Below are 3,816 nucleotides of genomic sequence, written 5' to 3'. Positions count from 1 at the left end.
AATACTCGTTCATCATTCATTAATTGATCTTTTTCACTAGACGTATGTGACAACGATCATTGCAAATGGTTTCTCAATTTTTGTTGTCAGATGGCAACATTGAATCAAGGGAATGCAAAATTGCAGATGCTTGTCACGGCTCTGAAAACGATGGTGAGCTGTGTATAGCTGTGTGGCTGGATGTTGTTTGTTTGTCTGTTTGTCCATCTGTCTGTCTGCCTGTCTGTCTGTCTGTCTCTATCTGTCTGTCTTTGTCTTTCTGTCTCTGTCCGTCTCTCTGTCTCTCTGTGTGTCCAGCTTTATGTCAATCTTGTTTATGTCACATGTTGTCCATTCAACAATCACACACCCCAATTTCTAGACATCAGTAATTGCATTCTTGTGTGTAATGTCTGATGTTGGATGTACAGGTGATGACACTTTTTGCCGATGCTCATAATTTTGAGCACGAACTGTCAGTAACTCTTCAGCGATAGGTGAGAGACCAACATCCTAAAGTTAGAAGGACAGTAGCATCAGGATTTCATGAGGTTTGCTATTAAGTCAATATACAGATTGATGAGTAGATAGACACACACGTGCGCGTGCGCGCACACACACACACACACACACACACACACACACACATGCACACACACACACACACACATGCGTGTGCACACACACACACACACACACACACACACACACACACACACACACACACATACGATCTCTATTGTATGTCCTGTTTGTCTGAGTGCATGTTCGTTTGTTTGTTTGCGCTTCTGTTGTTTATGATCTCTGCTGGTTTTGTGTCGTGTGTGTGTCAGTGAGTTCTAAGTCTCTCAGTCATTTTTCTGAATGTCAGTCAGTGCATCCTCAGTCTATCAGTGAGGCTCTCCATTGCTCTGTCTATCTGCCAGTCAGCTAAGTCCATTTGGTTGAGTTCGTTCTATCAAGTCTATTTGACTCCATTGAAAGAAAACTGTCCATAACATTAGTATACTATAGAAATTAGTATCAAACAAGTTAGTACATTATAAATGGCTATAGTTGTGTAACACTTGGTTTACTACAGGAAGTCGTTCCCTTGGCTCATGTGGACATTCAAGTTGGTTCATTAGAAGCTTTCTCGCTGTTGCTAGAGAACAAGCAGCTGACGGTGCACGTATTCCATTCGATGCTCGATCTTTCCTACTGTATTTAATTAATTGATTGGAGAGCAGAGAGAGAGAGAGGTGAGTTACTCAGTACACTGTAGGAAATTGCTGCTGTCAGTTTATTTGTGTGTCAGCTCGTCTGTCTGTCTATTTGTGTATGTTCATATGTCTGTTCAGTCGTCTGTCTGTGTGTCTGTCTGTCTATCTATCTACATATCAGTTTGTCTGTTAGATAAACACTTTGCCTTATTTTCATTGTGTTTCTCTTTGTAGTCATCTCTTCAGCCCGAGTCAAGACTCCGCTCCGAGTAAATTAATTAAGCCACTAAAGTCATTTGACTACTTTTCAGCCATATATCACATCCAATTGCCCCTCCATATGCATCGATCATGAGGCTGTGCCATCATTGTCAACAACATAAATGCCAGTTACAAGTTCTATAGCATTGCAGGAATGGTATTGAGGGACACAATTTATTGTAAATAACTACAAATGTACAGTAGAACCTATCTAAACCGTAACAACTGAATATAATGACACAACCACAACCTGATATTATAGTCATGAATATAAATAATAAATTACTAGAATGCCATGGTGCGGTGGTGGGGAGATCTCTAGTTGTGTTGATAATAGAAGTGCAGCTGTTGTGTGACATTGAGAAATACTTGAATCCTGCGTGAGCAACTGCTTGGGTGTTGTCTCACGTAGCTCAGTCTCCAAGCCTTTAACCGAGTGTACAGATCATCAGGTGCCACTCACCCAAACCAAGCTGCCTAATCAGAGCGACTGCTTTCCACATATTTTACAAGATCTTCTGCAAATATTTTGTTAGCTTGTTTTTTCATGTGGGTCTTCAACAAAGTCTCTATCAGTGACCCATTAGTAGCTTCATGGTCCAAACTGTTTGACCATTTCTCTAACATTGCATGAGCTTGACTGAAAGGTTCACTGTGCGACTGTCTAATATTCGTTTTCTCCGCCATAGTAAACAAGTCTGGTTTAAGCTTGGCAGCAAATTCCTCCCAATATGCACTCACTGCACTTGCTACTTTAACGAGATCCTTGTTGCTCACTTTGTAATGTCGTCTAGTTAACAGGTCAAGTTCTATGAACAAACAGGTTTACAACATTAATTCTCCATCAAACAAAGAAAAGTGTGAGTATCAACAGATAATCAGCAGTCACTCACTCATGCACTCACCATGCAACACAATGAATACACAAGGTATATATTGACTATAGCCATCTAGGGTGTATGAGCATTATGCCAAAATGTAGTACAGAGATATTGTGAAGGGTCAAGAAGTGATCTGCGTTATATGCACTGACTTAATTCTGTACAACTTCAATCCAATACATAATACATGCAATGGCTATAATGCAAATAAAGCTGCTTACCAAAGGAAGATTTGTGAAGATGAGCCGGTGAGGTGAGTGCATTCTCCATATACTTACTGTTACCACCAATCTTAGGCTGACAACAGATGTCTATCAATGCTCTAACAGTTGCCTTATTCCCTTCACGTCGTGTCCAGTCCCTAATAAGATGAGCAAGTTTTCTACAAACTGCAGCTGGTTGATCTAGAGAGTCCCTCGTAACGGTGTCTCTCGACTCCTTAAATGTACAGCTAGAGTCACCATGTAATATCAGCCACCCTTGCAGTGACATCTTGGCCACGTCTTCATACTCAGAAATGAATTGTATATCACTGTTTGTAACAAGTCTATCCAAGCCCACATGTCGGTAACTTCGTCTCAAGTCAGATGAATCTAGTGAAAGTTCTTGGACATCTTCCTCAGCAGCAGCAGAACTCGCAAGACGTTGTTTCCTTTCCGTGACACCTCTAGATATACTAAGAGACACGTCACTGCTGCTGGAAAATCCATTTCCAACCAGAAGAGTTGACACTATAGTTCAAACACAAACACAAATGGATAACATCTACTGCAGTGCACATATTTATGAACGTTGTATGCGTTTCTGATTTTCTACCTTTAGAATTGCCATTAACACCCTGATGGTGTGGTGAGCTATGTGTGACATTTTCATGGGACTGCTGTGATCGGCCAGCATACACTGAAGTTGGGTGCTGCAGATCACTTGCCTTGAACATTTCTGCATACCATTTGAACGTTTTCTTAGCATAAACGTACGAACAACATACTAAGTAAAGAAATTACCTCTAACGTTATTGTCCTCACTACCAGTTGAGACAGCGTCAGACGGTCGGGAAGTAGATGGAGAGAGAACACATCGAGTATTATTGAACTTAAAAATTGGATCAAAGTCAGTCGCATCAACCTCTAATGTCTTCTCAAAAGCAAAGTCTGTGCGAATATATGGCCGACCCTGGACGACCAGATTTTGAACATCTTCATATTCAATGGTATGACTCATATCAGAATCTGTTCTTGGTCTCCATCCTTTTGTGCTTGAAGGAATCTCAACAGTCACTTTTATGTCTTTTTTTGCTTTACAACTTAATTGCAGCTGTGCGCAATATCTGCATTCTAATTCACAGCCAGTCGTTTCCACATCCTTGAAAATTTCATCGTTAGGCTCGGGTCGACTTTTTGTAAGAAACAGTCTAACACAAACTTGGTTTGGCTTTGGGCTTTTGAGTGTATGCAGTGATGCCCAAATGTTAATAAAAGACTGGCCTTTACATT

The 3,816-nt window shown here is 40.7% G+C and overlaps 1 protein-coding gene across 1 annotated transcript in view; it reads right to left on the bottom strand.

The window, feature by feature from the left end:
- Positions 1-1,782: 1,782 nt before the first annotated feature.
- LOC134176126 (uncharacterized) overlaps positions 1,783-3,816 on the bottom strand; it is a 7,604-nt gene continuing 5,570 nt past the window's right edge. The window contains exons 3-6 of the mRNA XM_062642804.1: positions 3,328-3,816; positions 3,140-3,262; positions 2,545-3,054; positions 1,783-2,251 (exon numbers count right to left, since the gene is read on the bottom strand). The exon at positions 3,328-3,816 is cut by the window's right edge and continues 397 nt beyond it. Coding sequence (XP_062498788.1) covers positions 1,920-2,251; positions 2,545-3,054; positions 3,140-3,262; positions 3,328-3,816 — 1,454 coding nt within the window. The 3' untranslated portion in view covers positions 1,783-1,919. The remainder of the gene's footprint in view (positions 2,252-2,544; positions 3,055-3,139; positions 3,263-3,327) is intronic.

This window comes from Corticium candelabrum, chromosome 2 (genome assembly GCF_963422355.1).
Source record: "Corticium candelabrum chromosome 2, ooCorCand1.1, whole genome shotgun sequence".
Taxonomy (NCBI): Eukaryota; Metazoa; Porifera; class Homoscleromorpha; order Homosclerophorida; family Plakinidae; genus Corticium; species Corticium candelabrum.
The sequence above is the reverse complement of the archived record's forward strand: the minus strand, read 5'-3'. Positions and strand labels throughout refer to the sequence as shown.